At 39.3% G+C, this 15,852-nt stretch overlaps 2 protein-coding genes across 5 annotated transcripts in view; both read left to right on the top strand.

The window, feature by feature from the left end:
* CTNNBIP1 (catenin beta interacting protein 1) overlaps positions 1-15,852 on the top strand; it is a 92,082-nt gene that overhangs the window by 22,989 nt on the left and 53,241 nt on the right. The window contains exon 5 of the mRNA XM_083802291.1: positions 9,735-13,783. Within this exon, the coding sequence (XP_083658417.1) occupies positions 9,735-9,793 (59 nt within the window). The 3' untranslated portion in view covers positions 9,794-13,783. The remainder of the gene's footprint in view (positions 1-9,734; positions 13,784-15,852) is intronic.
* Positions 13,671-15,852, top strand: part of CLSTN1 (calsyntenin 1) — a 55,423-nt gene continuing 53,241 nt past the window's right edge. For all 4 annotated transcript variants that reach the window (XM_083802266.1, XM_083802262.1, XM_083802264.1 and 1 more), the window contains exon 1: positions 13,671-13,779. In XM_083802266.1, the coding sequence (XP_083658392.1) occupies positions 13,686-13,779 (94 nt within the window). In that variant the 5' untranslated portion in view covers positions 13,671-13,685. The remainder of the gene's footprint in view (positions 13,780-15,852) is intronic.

Raw genomic sequence — 15,852 nt, 5'->3', positions numbered from 1 at the left:
TATTCAGACATGCTGTCTCTCCAAATTAATGAGAGCGTATCATGAAGAATAAATTGAAATGAGGAAACCCAGCCAAATACCATTTCCTCTGGAGAAGGATGGAGCTGCAGTATGCTGTAAAGGCATGAGCAACTGTAATTTGTTGCTCAGGACTTTGATATTTGGAAAACCTCTGTAGATTTGTAATAGTCAATTATGATAATGTTGGTCTTTGCTCTTTTTCTTCTGTGATTTTACTTTATTAAGAAATGTAATGTGTCATTTCTTAATAAAGAAACACAGCAGTGACTATTACCAGCTGTCAGTACCTTTTGCTGTCTCCTAGTGTTGGTGAAGCATGAAGGGTAGATCATTAAAGTACCAAAACCAGAGGATAAAAATGCCACGGGTGTCAGGTTTGGCATTTTAAGGGAGATTCCATCTCCACTAGATGGCATTATCTTGCACTGAAAAACCCTGTCCCAAGTCCGCACACTTGAGGAACTTAAATGTTTTGTGTCCTTCAAGATTCCTTAAAGGAATTTTCTTCCCTGCTTTTTTTTAATATTCTCATTGAGTCTCCTTCAGAGGCTTTTAGTCTTTATGCGGTTTGCCTTACACAACAAATAAGAGGTGTGTTATTTAAGGAGTTAGTTGCAAAGACTTGGTAGACTAGCAGATTTCACAGTCCTTTTTTTTCCAATAAAAGCACGAATTGCTCTCGGCCTAATTTGTCCCAGACTTCAGAGCCATTTTTCTCTAGCGGGCACACACAAGGCAGAAAGCTGGTTTCATACTCTCATTTCTTTCCCCAAAAGGGAATGACATTCGTGGCATTCTAAAAGCTTCGGTATAGACCTGCAATTTTTCGTGAATCACATATGCTGTAGTCTGGCCCCACAATTGCAGAAAGCTTGTTCTTGTTGTTAAGAAGAGTATAGATGATGATTTAGGATTTCATAAGTACATTACAGTCCCCATTACAATTTTTATGCTTTTCCTTGTTGTGCCTCCATGAAATAGTGTCCTAGAACAGCTGGCAGGTTGCCTCCCAGTAATTACCTGAGGTAGGACTGCTGAGCCTTGTCACTGTCTGGTGCTCCCTACTAAGTTTTTTTGATAAAGATCTGTCAACTCCTTAGTTGAGTCTATTTGTCTGACCACAGGGAGTCACTCTGCAACCTGTCCAATATATATTTGCAGCTATGTGACAGTGCACTGAGGAAAGAAGTTTATACTTGTCCCTGCTGAATTCAAGTAATTGTGCTATAAACCTTCATTTAGCCACTATTTAATAATAATAACACTGACATTTAAAGTGCCTGCATGGTACTATGCTTACCTTATTAGGATTCAGCAATATAATTTAATCTCTAACTTTCATCAAAAAGCACCTTAGAATGCGTTATTTTTAAAGCAAGTCTGAAGTCTGACTCCCCTTCAGTTTGTGTTTAGTTTTCTAGGAAGAGGGGAAATTAAATTCTTAGCTTTTTGTTTCCTGTTTTGCTTTCAGAAGAAGTTTGTCAGTTTAGAAATACAAAATCATTGTTTTAGGATTATTTGCAGATCTCCTTTTATATTTGACACAGACATCTGGAGCAACTTAACTCCTGAAGCACCTACGTTGTGTCCTGTTGAACTGAACCTTGATTTCCTGACAGGGAGCTCAGAGTTAGTCTGACTGCATTACTAAACGTATTTGTGTAAATCAGATGATAATAACAAATGTCCAGGGCTCTCTACTGTGTTCCAGCAGATAGCAAATTGAAATAGGTTCTATCTAGTATGTCTTCTATACCCCTCACTTTCAGAGGCACAGCTTATATTAGAGCAACAGATCTGTGAAGGCATCTTGAATACCCAGAACATGTATCCCTGTCATAACAGAATTGTCTTTTTATTCCAACTCTATTTGCCCTTTCTTTTTAGGGTATTCCAGAATCTTAGGAAGTGCTTGGCCTTTTGGTGTGTTGCCTTTGATATGCCTCTCTCGAGTTGCTGTTTCCTTAATCTGGACTACAGTTCACCAAGAACAAGGAATGTTTGGACAATTTAGATGTCTGGAGTCAGTTCATAGCTTGATATTTTGGCTGGTTTTATTAATACTTGGCCTGCTCACCCATTCTCTTCTTTAAGGGATCTGGCCATGTTGCATCCATAGCAATTATGAGGCTTATCTGATAAATGAAATACCTGATTACCCATCAAAAGGTACTGCTGGCAGAGGGGATGAGATCTCACTAACGCAGGAAGGTCTGAACAAAAGTTTAAAAAACTAGACTGAAGTATTTAATGCTTAAGTTTAGTATTAATTAAGAGTCTAAACCTTTGTACTGTGTTATTAATGTTATTTTATAAACATTTTATCTTTGGATCATTGCTGAAATCTTGTTAAAGTGCAAAATATATCGCATTTTTCTTAAGGAGCGTTTTTTAGCTGACATCTGTGGTTTTTTTTTTTTTTTTATATCCCCAAGAATAACTGAGGAACCCAAAGCCATCCCTCTTCAAATAGTGTCTGTTCTAAAGGGGGGATGTGATCATGAGCTGTTTTGAGATATTGCATATTAGTGCTCTTCCCTGCATTGCAGCAAGAGCTAACGCAGCTTAGACTCATTAGGTTTCTTGAGCTTGAAGTGATGAAATTGAGGCTTTCTTAAATATTTTTAACACAAGCAAAACGCCTCTCAGGAAGTTATATGCATAGAAGCATCACCTAAAAAAAAATAAAAAATCACAACACCATATTTCCTGCTTCCCAGTTACTTAAATTTCTAAATGGTAGGCTAGCACTTGGCTGCCTTAAGTCCCTGCTCTGTGGTGTATCTGAAAATGGAAGCTATGCAGCTAGTAAGCATGATATGTGAATTATACCAAGACCTTGGTGATTACAGCTCTGTTGTTCCTATAGCAACAGGAGTGCCATGCTGGTTCTTGAAGAAAAAGCTGGTCCCTTGGGGAGGGCAAAGCTGAGATGCAAACGCACGCCTCAGCTCGGTGAGACACATTCTCTGGATGGTAGGGTATTGAAAACAAATCTAGGCTGCTTGTGGAGCTAAGAGGCAGACTGCAGCCATGAAGTATCAAATACTGGTGGAGAAATGGAGATTTCAGAGCTCTTCTCAGTGTAGGGATGTTTTTTCTTTTTTAAACACCGTGCTTGTCTTAATGTGTTCCTCTTCTCAGCAGTGCACGTTGTATTTTTAGAATGCCAAACTAGGATATTAAGACTGGGAATTTCAAAGAAAAGTTAATGTTTAGAAGATAGTTGCTGGAAGGTGATTGAAGAAGTGTGTATCTAAAGATCTTGAGGAAAGTAAAGATTTTTATTTTTTTTTTCAATTTGGCATCCTTTCAACACTCACAACAGGTTTAACCTTCTGATCTCCAAAAGCTTTTTAGGCTTATTAATTTTGCAGGTGGCTACAAACAAGACAGTTCTGTGTATCTATTCATCATTCCTGAGACACTAGGAAATAGCAGTTACAGGTAACATTTTGCTCTGTGTTAAGGCAGTGTGTTTTGAACCCAGCTTGTACCCTACTGGCTTGATGTCCCTGTAGGTGAGTACTTCTGTGGAAAGCATTAGATACGAGTTAAATATGGTCAACTTTCAGGAAGGATAAAGGTGCGAAAGTATAAGGTGAAAGAAGTGGGAAAAGGATTTTCATTTCTTAAAGTTTGTGGCAATCAATGCTTTGCCCCTGTAGGTAGATGGGAAACATTTTGTTGGGTATATGCAAGTCTCTATTTCAGTGTAGAAATGTGTGCCCAGAAAAGGGAAGCTTGGGGAGGGAGATGTTGTATGTATAGAATGTGTTAGGTCAGGTGTACGTGTACCTTCCTCATTGTTCTATAAATTAATTACTGGAAGTGCAAAGCTCAGTGGAGGATGTGCTGAAAGTAAACACGGTTCACAGTCCTATTGTCTTAATTGCAGACTTTTGGCAATGTGCAGCTTAACTTTATAACCTGTGCTCTGCTTTTTCAATTTTTTACTTGATTAGAAAGAAAACATCCGTTATGAGAGCCAAGTGAGACTGCTGCAGAAGCCTTATTCATTAGTACTTTAATCCCAGCCTTCCTTTCACTGCATAGAAACCCCTGCTCCATTCTCTGGAAATGTTTGTGTTTGCACAGGAGTAAAAGCGGCTGTGCAATTGCTTAATGAGCAGACTTGCTAGATTGGTTTCATTTAGCTCTGGATAGCTTGGGTTGCAGGACTGGATTTGAACAAAACCTGCTTTTGTGCTGAGAAATGTGGATGAACTTTTTCTAGACAAATGTCACCAAGGATTTTTTTTTTTTTTTTTTTTTTTTTGCTACAAGGTATCTTCAGAAATAATGATTTACTGTAAGCGGCCCCTGGAAGGTTAAAAGTGGTCACGAGGGTATCCCTTTCAGTTGCAGACAGTGCTGAAAATTATTATTCAGCAGATAATTTTTTCGTTCTGTTTTCAGGTCATTGAAATATCACTAGGTAGATGCTTCTCAATCTTACAGCGCCTTCTCTTTGAGGAACTGAAAATGCTTGACAACGCTCTTCTGCTAGAACATCAACATCTGTATTAGAGGCAGCATTTTGTTGTAGGGAGGATAAAGTGAGTAGCCAGAGATTACATGCTGCTTTGAGGCACAGTCACACCTAGTCCTGAAATTCCAGATTGGTAGAGTGAACCCCAAACTCTAAGAAATAAGTTTAGGGAACTGAGGCATCGTTTTACTAGTACAATATTTCTTCTCTCTTTCTATTGATTTTGCTGCCTCTGTCTCCTGTCAGGTCTCCAGGTATGTATTTATTTTGGGGAGCTTCCCCCTCAATATCACGCTTCACCTGAAAGTATATTTTTGGTTTTGTTTAATTGGCTGTTTTCACCAGATATGTGGTAAGGCTTTTGTGATGGTTCTTGTACAGTGAGCCTTCCTTTGTTCATCCAGAGGCTTGAAGCATGGTACAGAAACCTACCCTAAAAACATCCCTTCTCCTTCCCCTTCCCCTCCCCCCTTTTTTTTATGCCAAAAACATCTGAATTTGGTGTTTTGACAACAGTAATTTGGTTCAGACTGTTTAATGTCATTTCTGCTTCATTTTTGCAAAAACGGAGGCACAACAAAGAAGGCCATCCTGGAGTTCTTAGAAAATTGACATTTTCTGTCTCTTTCAACATCCCTGGTGCTCCTCTATGAATCATAGAACTTACTGCCATTCAAGGCGTTGTGGTGGTGGTGTTTTATCGTTCTCTACTCACCCTATGGACATGGAGATACCTTCCCTCTTTGCAAGTCCCTTGAATAAACTGGTCCCAGATCTGCGGAACGATATTGCTTTTCATATCTGTCAAGAGCCATGGTGCTCTTGAATAAAAGAGAAATGCTGAATAATGAACTCCTTTGTTAGTGAATATAAAGTAAGGCCATGAGACCGAATAGCCAGAAGGTAGTGGCACATGTGTTAGAAGTGACTGGATTGACATCATCTGAAAACCACTGGGTTTGGTGTAAATTTCTTGCTTCTGTGCTCGTGACTTCATGCTAGCGTCAGATTTGGTAGCCTGCAAGAACTATCCATGCGGCTGCTATTATTTGGAGAAAGGATGTCTACCTCTTTGTAGTAATGCATCAACTCCTTAAGTATAAAATTGGATCCTTAATGTGGGAATAAAAGAAATCAGCATTGGCTTGAGTCTTTATTGCAAGATGAGTGGTATTCGGTTGGGTGTTGTGCCCTGGGGGTTACCCACCCACTTACTTCTACCTTGAAGGTGTTGTATTATGTTTTATTTGATAGATCAAATTGTCTTCTTGAAAGAGCCTCAGGCAATTGCATTTAAATGCTGGCTTGCATGTAATTCTGCAAATGAAAACATTGCTAACCTTCTGTTAAAATAGCAAAAGGAACCGAGGAGGGAGCAGGAAGTAACATTGCTAGAGTCACGTATAAAATCCATCCTTTACAGATCTTGTTTAAAACTGTACCATGGGACATAGGAATATATCACTTTTAATGTTAATCTTCTTTTCTTCCCGTCTAAAATTAATAGCTAAACCCCTTTAGTCACTTCTGGTCTTCACTGTTCTCCTGTTCGTTCCTGTATATTGTTTTGCTGCTCCCTGGTGTTTTGGCTGAACTCTTTAACTTTGAGCTGCCGTGAAATTTCATTAGTATGTGGCTACTCTTGTGTTCCAGCATAACTTACGAAAGTAGCAAGTAAACTTGGTACAAAGGCCAATCATTGATAAAGTGCACTAGTAACCTTCCTTTCAGCTCAAGGGTTATCCTTTTAAATACAGTTCACGATCTTTCCTTAACAAATTTTTTACCCTCTTTGGTTCTTGCACTGATTGTCCAATTTCAGTTAAAAGTGCTATATGGGAAATAATATGTTATGAAGTACTGAAGAAATCAGAGAGGGAGCATGCTTTTTGATGATGATATACTTAAAAAAAAAAAAAAATAATAAAAAACACTAGATGTTTTGTTCACAAATTCAGATAACTTTAAAACTGTAGTTATGATTACATTGGTGACAAAGCAGGAGTACTAAAGTTTCTACTTTGTTGTTAGCTTTGGCTGTGAAAGACTGAAACCTGGAATTTCAGACTTTCTTCATCCACTGATCACCATTTAGGATGCACATAGTAATAATGCAGAAGTATTACAGATATTCAAGCATTTTCCATACTTTTATACCATATTCTTTACTGTACTCTTGCTTTTTTTCCTCCAAGTAGAATATAATTTTTCTTTTTTTTCCCTGTTTTCTGGCTGTATTTGCAAGCTGTGTTTCTTCTGTTCCCTTCTCTTCTATTCATAGTCCAGGCAAAAGGCAAGTTACCAGTTCCTTCCACCAGTGACACTGGTATTGAGGCAGTGCCACGCGGGCCTAGAAAAGGAGAGCGGGAGCTAGTTAAGTGGGACCTTACTCTTCAGTGATAGCTGTTTTGGTTGTGAAAGCCCAAATGAAAGGCAGAATTCCCGGCGTCCTTTGCCGAAGGCTATTTCTGCTCATCATGTGCTTTAAACTGCTGCATGCCCGCCACACAGGAGCAGCGCTGAAAGCTGAAATTGCTCGGGGCAGGCAGAACCACCGACCAGCAGGCTTGTGGGGTTGCGCCATTAATAGAGAATGAAATTTCCTTTTCCACACCAAACTTACAAGAATACTTGTAAGTATTTTTTTCATGTTCAGCCTGTGGAGAGGGGAGACCTCAGGAAAACAATCGACATCTGTTAAGTAATCCCGCTCATCTCGGTGCTGTGACGTTGCCTGTGATTTCGCTGTTGCCAGGCTGCTCCAGCTGCTCGCGGCTCACACAGCAAAGCTGCTGCAAAGCCTCCCCGGCTCTGGAGGAGGACTCGTGCAAAATGCAGAGGCATAGGTTGTGCTTCATGTGCACTGGCTTTGCTAGTGCTTTTAATTATTGTTACTCCTCCTTCTTTTTGGCACACGTTTGTTTTTGCAGGCTCCTTACGAGTAAAATCCCTCTTTCTGTACAGGCTGGTAGTTGTTATACTTATGCACGTTTAAGAAAAAAAATCAACATGGTAACTTGCTAATTCTGAGCTGGGTTCCAGCACTATATATCATTTATGTTTTGATCAAGGAAAAAACAGTTTGTGGAGGAGATGAAAAGGGAGAAGACCGCAGGGCTTCTGAGTGTTGGCAAGAGGGAACATCAGAGCAGGTTTTGATGTACTTTTATAAAATGTGGGTCCTGCGTAAGAAAAACAAATTACTGCTTGGTCCTTAGTATTTCCTCCTGTGAGTACATATAACAAACTGTGAAGTGTATAAAAATAAATGTAGTTGCATTTCATAAGCATTGATTTAGTTTATAAGGACATTAGCAAGGGGAATTAACAGCCTTCTCTTCCTCCATGTTTTTTGTCACTTTTCCTTCTGTATTGCAACTAGAGAGCAAATCAGATAACTGAAATTTCGGCTGATGTTCATGCAGTCATAAGAGGTGAGGAGTTTTGGTTAGTCCTCTTTCTTTTACCTTGTGTGCAGGTGTATAGGCAAAGTTCCTTGGGGCACAAAACTGAAATCTGCTGCTTGATATGCCTCAAGTGAAAGCCTCTGGAGAGTTTTACGCGCTGATGCTCAATCCAACCTGAATCTGAACTTTCCAAACCTCAGTAAAAGATTTCTTTCTGTAAAAAAAAAAAAGATTTTTTTCTGTAAAGCTGATCAGTTATCTGAATGGCACAGGCAGGCAGTGTTACTTTTGGCATTTCCTACTTTGTTGTCTAATCCTTTAATAGAGGCTTTGAAGGAAACCTTATTAAGCAAAATTATCCCAAGCAGGCCAAATTAATTAATGAAGGCCAAAATGGTCATTTTCAGTCATCTGTTGCACTGAAGTGTCTAAGATCATTTCAACAGAGTAAATAATTTTTAGAAATTATATAAACGGTGACTGGATGTTTCATCATATTTTTCTAATAAGTTAAATGCTGTTACAGGATCTACAGATGAAAGCAAGCATTTACTTTTATCTAACTTTCTCAGGGATCAAATTTTTACCAGAAATTTAAAATATTGCATTCAGCCCTTCAGGGTTGTTTTCCAGTTCGTGTCTAGACTAGAGATATTGATTTAAATCACTGCTTTGACACTACTGTATGATGTATTTTTATTTCCCTATTGTCCTGAAGACATTTCTCTTGAAGTGCCTGTTAGGCTGTGCTCTATATTTAGGAAGTCCAGAGAGGTGATTTTTTTCCTGGATATCTCAAGGTATCTTTTGAAGAATGAGACCTTAGGATGGAAGGCTCTTTACAAGCCTATATCAGGTATGATTCTTCAGCCATTCAGGACTTTCTACTGTAAAGGCCCACTCAAAAGACCACCCAAGTTTGTAAAGACTTGGAGGTGGTTCACAGGAAGGTAATAGCATCTTTCTGTATTTAGGGGACATGAGTTTTGGTGGTAATTATACACAGTTGATAGCCTCAATTGGAAAAAAAAAATGAACGAAGAAAGTCTGAATTATTCTGGAAAGATTTCTTTAGTGTAGGGATAAAACCATTACTTAGCAAAGCTGTATCTGTTCTCTGGGCAAATGGAAGGTTTCAGTTGGGAAGAAAATACTGTATTTCTACTACAGAATGGAATGCTTGCAATATGTGTTAGTTCATAAAAGGTGCTTAAACAATTTTCAGTGAAGAAAATGCAAAAGCCTTTCAGTTGGCCTATTAACACAATTTTTATTCTTATAAGTTAAAAAAGGCAGTAAAAATCATCTAGATGTCACTGAAAAGGACAGGGCGATGCACAAGGCAGTACAATTTTTGTTGAACAGTTGAGTTCCTCATACTTCAGGTGGAAGCTCTATGAGTTTCCTATGCAGTGTAAGAATTTACAAAGCAATGAAACCAGAAGAAGATTATCTCTAAATGCCTGTGGTGACAACCTTGTGATTTTCTATCAAGTCTGTCTTCTTAACAATATTTGGGATCAAGGAATTCTTGGTTTTCTCTATAAACAAACTGATTTCTGTAGTCTTGCAAAAAAAAAAAAAAAAAGGTTTAAATCTGCTGTTGAAATGTGTAGTCTGCTTTAAGTTCCAGTCCCAGAAAAATAATCAAAACCAAACTTTTATTCTCTCTATGCTCTTTTTACTTTCCTGTTGATTTGGTTTAGCGGATGACATTGGTAGTAAGGGGATGATTGGACCAGATGATACGGGAGGGCTTTTGCAACCTTTATGATTCTATAATCATGGCACACATTTTGCTGTCATTATTACAGGTGCTGAGGATGTTGTGATGGCATTTTCCAGATCAGAGACAGAAGACAGAAGACAGTAACTACAGGATACCTGAACAACACAGAGCTGGAGAGGACAGTGAGATTCCTGAAGATAGAGGACGATGGCTGAGCATTAATAAGTTCCTTTGCCCACCCTAATTTTTCCGTGGTAGTCCTTCTCCTTTATAATTCTGTTTCCTTTTGCCCAACCCTCAGAATGCATCTCACAGCCATCTATTCCTATAAGTTGTTGCTACTCAGCTGGGCTGTGTTAATTAAGGACAAACCTAAAGGTGTATTTTCGATTGGCTCAAAGGGACAGACTGATTGGCTAAAGGAAGACAATTTTTTAAACTTGACCAATGAAAACCTTTTCTCTCTTATTTTATGTTTTAAAGTAAGTCTCTTGACATCCTACTTCTAAAGAAGCTTTTCATGCTGTGGTGCTTATTTAGGTCAAACTTGTGAATTTGAAGAGGGTTTGATTTGGCTGCGTAGAACTGGAAGCAAGGTGTGATTGGTTGACGATGCAAATGCTTTCTTCAGTTGGCTTGCAGGTGTTTTGCTGACATCGACACTTTCATTGCAGAAAGCTGATGTTTTGGTGCATTGGTTATTACTTTATCCTTACTTGGGGAAAAAACAAATGTGCTTTGCGATATTTATTACATCTATACACGTATACATGCTTGCTTTTTTGTTGTTGTTTTTTGTTTGTTTTTGATTGGCTTTGAAATCACGTTTTTAATTTCCTCTTGGCTGCAGTGTCTCTGATGCCATCAGTTTTTCCATACTCATCTGCTCTGTGGCCTCAAGCTCTTTTGGGAGCATGTGTTGAAAGCATATTCAGTTCAGTAAGTCTACCTGTTTCAGCTGGAACAGAGAGATTACCAGCCGTTCTGTGCTTCTGTGTGGGCTGTACTACGAACTCCTGGTCAATCTGGTCGTTCAGGTGGCTTCTCTCTTTGCTTCTGACAGAGGAGCTGTCGTTATTTTGCAGGAATTGCAAGAATGAGATCTATGGCTGTGACATGAATTTGCCAAATTTGTATAGAGAATATGTGAACTTGTTTAAAATAACTATAGTTCCACTTTAACCCTTTAATTGCTGCACAAGACTCGCTCTCATACAAGGGAAAATTATTGATCGTTAACTTAAATCCGAGTTTCACGGGGCTTTAATAAGCTAAGTTCCTAGTCACTTGAAAAAAATTGTATGCAGTTTGGTTCCCTGAAACCGCTTGGTGAGTTGGAAATTATCTGGATTCTAGGCTAATACCATTTTCTCTAGGCACTGGTCCCAAGAGGCAGCAGCACTGCGTTAAGCTGTCCGACAGTGAGTGTACAGGTGACATTCAGGTTTACTCTGTTGGTAGTTCCAGGGCCTTCAAGCAGATGCATTTTAAAAGTCAAAAACCTGCCGTGAAATTCCCGAATTGCACTGACTGTTCAGGAATCTGCACATAAAATATCAGAAGCCTAGAATTTCTAGCACTGCTGCCTAAAACCTAGCACTTCATTTTCTCCAGTGTGTGCAGGTGATTTTTACAATACTTCTAGATTTTCCTGTGGTTGCACTGACTTTAAGATGTTTCAAAGCCTATTAAAGCAGAACTCCATTCATTTACCTGTTCTTGGCTCTTTTCATGTGGTTGTTAATTATTTGGAGTAACGATTACAGAATCTGGCTGTGACAACATGACCATTTTTCATGGCAAGAAGTTCTGACGACAGGATGCTGTTACGGTCTCAAAGCGGGGAAAAAGCTTGAAAGAAACCATGGAATGTGTGCAAAAGGAAGAATGGACTTGTGAGCATGAGGAGGGAGATTATCTTGAGCAAATAAATATGAAATGAGAAAACTTGTACGTCTATTTATGAAAAAGTTCCTTTTCGTTCATTTGCGGCTTTGTAAAGTTCAATGTGAAAGTGTCATTGCCCCTGTTGGTTGGGGCTGGATAAGAAGCTACTTTATTAAAATAAACCAGGAACGAGCCCAAATGATTCCTTAAATCTTGACCTTGTTGCCTAAGAGGCACTTTAATCTTAATTTAGTGCAAATGGGGCAGCCCTTCAAGGGTTAATTGAGGGGGATACGTGTGTTTCTGGCTGCTGGCTGGATGAATGGGGTGGATTGTGGTGGCCTGTTGTTGTCAAGCTAACGTGCATCCTCCATGTGTATCTATGGCATTTCTGAGCTGTTGAGTCTTCAAGGAGAAAAGTGAAGTGTTTATGTTGTTCAATCTTTTCACTGAAAAATGTAACTGTTGGGGGGAAAATACAATTTTTAATAGCTTCTCTTGTTTCTTACTGATTTATTATATAGTTAACCTGCCAAATGGTAACTGTTTGCTCTACCCTTGTGGAAGACTTCCAGTCTTGGAGTCCTGAGTAACCTGTTGAGAAGGATACATTGAGAAAAGTTAATGTGTTGTGTAACAGCGTGATTTGAGATTCAGAACCTGGAGGAAATCCAGTCTCTTGAGAATATTTGTGCTTTGTTACCTGTGTGCTCCCCAACTCCCCGCAAATGATTTCTTGCCTTTAAACCAGGGCCAGAAGATTTATAATAAAGAGTTGATATATAAATCAGTGAGAAAGTGGAAAATACAGCTTTCCAATGTTCCCCTTGAATTACATTTCAAATTAATTATCTTCCTGCTATGAAAGCTAAATGTCTATTAACACTGTGGAGCCTGGATTAATTGGGAGTTAGAGAAACCTGCACAGAATACATCAGCATGGTTGACTTGTTTATTGCACGTACAAATTTCTCTAGCTTTACCTTTGTGCTTCTGGCTTCTAAGGCGAACTGTTATTAATAAAAGTAAGAAACAGTGTTTTAGAGGTCAGAGATGAGTATAGGACTGGATTGAAAGACATTTATAAACACAAAAAGCTGTATAGTTCAATTACCAACCAAACAGTGCTTAAGGCATTCAGAGAGCATAAAAGCTTTAGAGGCAATTTCCAAAAAAGCACGCATCCTTTGGGTGGTCTTTTTGGGGAAGACATGTTCCTTTTAGATATTTACAATGTGTTGTTACGCTTCTTTCTTCTCTTATCAGGCTTATCATCTACCTCTCCTTTACACGCTGTGTTTTCCAGAGCTTGAGGAAAAGATTTAGAGCTGAATCAGATGCCCCTCTCATCTCTCTCCAGATGGGTAGCAATTGCTGTAATTGTCAGTAAAGGTCATTGTGTCTGTGAGCATTGCCTATTGTAAATGAAAATGAGACTCCTCGCCATTCACATAAGCCTTTAGATTGATTCTCCCAGGTCCTACAATAAACCCTGAAGTAACGCAACGTGTGAGCTGGTGGCGTAGTGACACTTGGGAAGGAACTGTTGCCTGAGAGAGACTGGACCACAAATAAAATAAAATAAGCTTTTTAGAGTTTTTGTTCCTTTTCATATCTAAGGTAAGTAGTCACTGTAAGTTGTCATGTTCTCTTGGCTGTTCAGTGGCCTGTGTGAAAGTTCTTAATGCTTTACTATTAAATCTCTTTCAGTTTCATAAGGCCAGTATTTCTAATTCACCAGCAGCCTAAACAGTTCTGGTGAAGGCTAAAGATTAAATGGCCCATGAAATTCAAAGACCTCTGTCACCCGTAGAAGACATCATCCTAAATAAGGCTTCAGGGTCATATGTGGGATAAATTTCTATAGCTATTGAGAATCCTGTTATAAGAATAGAGCAGTGCTATGTCTGAAGTTATCAGGGTTTTTGTTATACAAGAGGAAAAAAATTAAAGGCCAGAAGATGAAAGCTTTGAATCAAATGTAAATAAAGTGTTAGAGGTTATTTTATGAAAGGTCTACTAAATGCCTGGGCGAGGAGGGGAATAGATGACTTATATTGTTTTAAGATCAGTCCTTCAGCCTTCGTTTTGGTCTCTTCCCTCCTAAAGAACTGTGTGGCAGAGTTGACAGCAAAAAAGGCTGCAGGATATGGGGACCAGCAGAAACCAACAGTGCCATAAGGACAGTTCCTGGAGGTTTAAGAAATCTTCAGTTGCATTCAGTTTCTACCAAAGAAAGAGTAGTGAGTAAGCATTTTTACCTGTTATTCATCAGTAACAAAGGATTCCGAAGCTTAGTTGTTCATAGAGATCTTTTAAGAAGCTTTTTTAAAACTGCAGAATAGTTGTTTTAGGTGTATGAGTAACAGGAGCACTCAAGTGTTGCACAGTTGCTACCTTGGTGGGATTTTTGCTGAATGTGGTTGATTTTCAAATCAACTGACAGTAATACGGCGTATGTCTTGCATGAGCAGCAGCCTCAGCAACATCTGAGTGAAACTGGACCTGTTTGTCATTCAGTGCTGGGGTCAGAGAGGTGTTGTATGCAGGGCAAGTTCTTCCCTGTTCACAACATCACCAGGAAATAAAAATGATTTTTTAAAAAATTTATTTTAGGTGGAATGTTCTCATTTGTTTTAAATTTACTTTCCTTCTGCTGCAGATTAGTATTAAGGATCCTGTCAGGCCTGGTTCAATTATTTCAGTAAACTCATGCAATAAAAATTGTCTCTCACAAAACTAACTTAAATGCATTATAATAGGTCAGATTTTGGTAATCGTGAGCCAGATAGGTATAATGTTGATGGGTATTTGCTGGACAGTCTTTTTTTCTTGCAGCCTCAGGTGTAACATCAGTTTGGTGTGGTGTGTGAATCTTGCGGATTTTGTATCCTGTATATCTGTAACTTCTGAGCTGTAGGAAATAGGTCACTGCATCGCTGTGGTTCTTCCAGATCTGCCCTGGGCTTGCTGTATAAGTATGGCAAGTCTACACATATACCTTGCACTACAGTTTCCTATAACCTTCCTCTTGTTTCTGATGCTTTTCACACTTACAGACGTGGAATTGCTGTAAACAGGCAGGAGCGCTGTTATATAGCAGGTGCCCATACAAAGACAGAAAATAAATCACCTACTCTGTCTTCTGAGCTCTGCTTTCATTTTGTTTGCAGCTGATTTGCCCTAAGCAGAATTCCTGCAGTGTGTCATAAACTATCTGGCTAGTTTCCTTTGTAGCCTGAAGCACTTCAATTTTGGAGATTATTTATTTTGGGAAAGAGTTATTTGGTTGTGATTCTTTTTTTTTTTGGGGGGGGGGGGGGGGGTATCTTTATAACCTGGCTTACTTATAAGCTGCCTCATATATCAACATGAAATAGTTATATGCATGGAGCTTTTTGCTGTCTTGACGCTTTCGGGGTTGACGTTCCTTGCTACTAAATGCAAACCTATGACTAGAGGCCTGTGATGCACAGAAAACAAACTTTTCAGTCTCCATTTAACGCTTTCAATACTATCTTCAACCCAGGTGTGGACTAATGCACCTGTACCTCTCTAGTTTCTCACCTTGGATAGTTATTGTTGCCCTTTTCTAATGGCGTTACAAATGTGGCAGGCCCCACAGGTTCAGAAGATGATCCCTTGATTGGGAGCAGCTGGAGATGCTCAGCCAGTGCATCACAAGCATGCACCCACACCTGCTGTGCTTGTCATTGTTGCACAACACCTGAGCTCTTCAGAGTCCCCCAAAGAGGCCATAAATGTTCTTTTTCCAAAGTTGTAAAATACCTCTGATTAACCTGATTACTGTCAGTTGATTGAGCTGACTCTGGAGGTTGAATGTTTCTGTGCTGAGACTCTTAACGTTAGGGACCCATTCGGCCAAGTTTGTGTTGGAGCAGTATGTAACAGTGCTTCTGGCTCAACTGTTCGGTTCTCAAACCTGAGCAAAGGGTTCCCTGGGTTTGCCTTAGTATATGTGGAAATTGCTGCTTACAGTGTGGTCCACACATTGCTACTTAAAACATATCCCAGTTTTGCAGTGAGGTGAAATTCTCAAATAAAGCCTATAGCTATAACTCAGTACTCACCTGATGTTTGCAATATTCCAGCTAATGTAGGAAACAAGGATGATTGTTTGGAAAATATCTCCCCAGATGAGGAGAATTTTGTGAGATGAGCACGGATAATGTAAGTTCAGATCAAGCCTTGACATAGAGATGCACCGGAATAAAAATGTGGTTTTCGAACTGCTCTCCAGCTGTTCTGTGGGGTTTGTTTTGGTTTTAAGCTGCCACAAGAGCTCAAAAGTTGCT

The sequence above is a fragment of the Anser anser genome (assembly GCF_964211835.1).
Source record: "Anser anser genome assembly, chromosome: 17".
Taxonomy (NCBI): Eukaryota; Metazoa; Chordata; class Aves; order Anseriformes; family Anatidae; genus Anser; species Anser anser.
Note: the sequence above shows the minus strand (reverse complement) of the source record. Positions and strands in the feature narration are given on the sequence as shown.